Consider the following 748-nt stretch of genomic DNA (forward strand, 5'->3'; position numbering starts at 1 on the left):
CCGGCGCGTCCGCGGGGCGCCGGGGCGTGCCCGCCGGCACTGGGCACCGCCTGCGCCTGGCCTTCTCCCCATCCCTGGGGCTCTACCTCGGCGTCTACATGCATGCGCCCAAGCGAGGGCAGGTATGCAGTGATGGGGCGTCCTCGCTGTGAGCTTCTCCTGGGATTTGGGTCTACAAGGCAAGAAGTAGGGAAAAGTTTCACATGTGACCCTCTGGAGAGAGCAGCACTCTCCAGATGAACAATTTTGCTCTGAAAACACAGCTGGATACACGTGCCCTTGCCCTGGGAGTGGAATTTCCTGGGTGACTGAGCTGATCGGTGACTCAGTTCACTCGTTCACCTCCTGTTCCTGTAGGATCCCAAAAGCTCGTATGTGCCGTGGGAAAATGAATGGTCTGAAAAGAGCTAAAAGCATGGAAATGCTGATAGAATGTTTGTGTTAGGCTCCTGGGAGCGCAGGGATGCAACGCCATACGTTGCCAGACATTGACTTGTGCAGAACTTCTGCTCCTTGTGGGAATGATAAATTTATCAGGACAGGAATGATGGCAGAGAGCAGCCTCATCTGCTGGAGACCTGATCCTTCCCCAGGGGATTCATGTACAGAGCAGAGGCGGGATCGTGACTTGGTGGTGCAGGGTCTGGAGAACTTGTGAGGAGCAGCTGAGGGAGCTGGTGGGGCTGAGCCTGGAGCAAAGGAGGCTCCAGGGAGACCTTCTGGCTCTGCAAACTCCCTGCACAGAGAG

At 56.6% G+C, this 748-nt stretch overlaps 1 protein-coding gene across 1 annotated transcript in view; it reads left to right on the forward strand.

The window, feature by feature from the left end:
• The window catches only part of NUP160 (nucleoporin 160kDa), a gene marked incomplete at both ends in the record, with an annotated part of 27462 nt that overhangs the window by 4525 nt on the left and 22189 nt on the right, over nucleotides 1–748 (forward strand). Inside the window, 1 exon segment of the mRNA XM_010136098.1 lies at nucleotides 25–122. Within this exon segment, the coding sequence (XP_010134400.1) occupies nucleotides 25–122 (98 nt within the window).

The sequence above is a fragment of the Buceros rhinoceros genome, unplaced genomic scaffold (assembly GCF_000710305.1).
Source record: "Buceros rhinoceros silvestris isolate BGI_N320 unplaced genomic scaffold, ASM71030v1 scaffold23645, whole genome shotgun sequence".
Taxonomy (NCBI): domain Eukaryota; kingdom Metazoa; phylum Chordata; class Aves; order Bucerotiformes; family Bucerotidae; genus Buceros; species Buceros rhinoceros.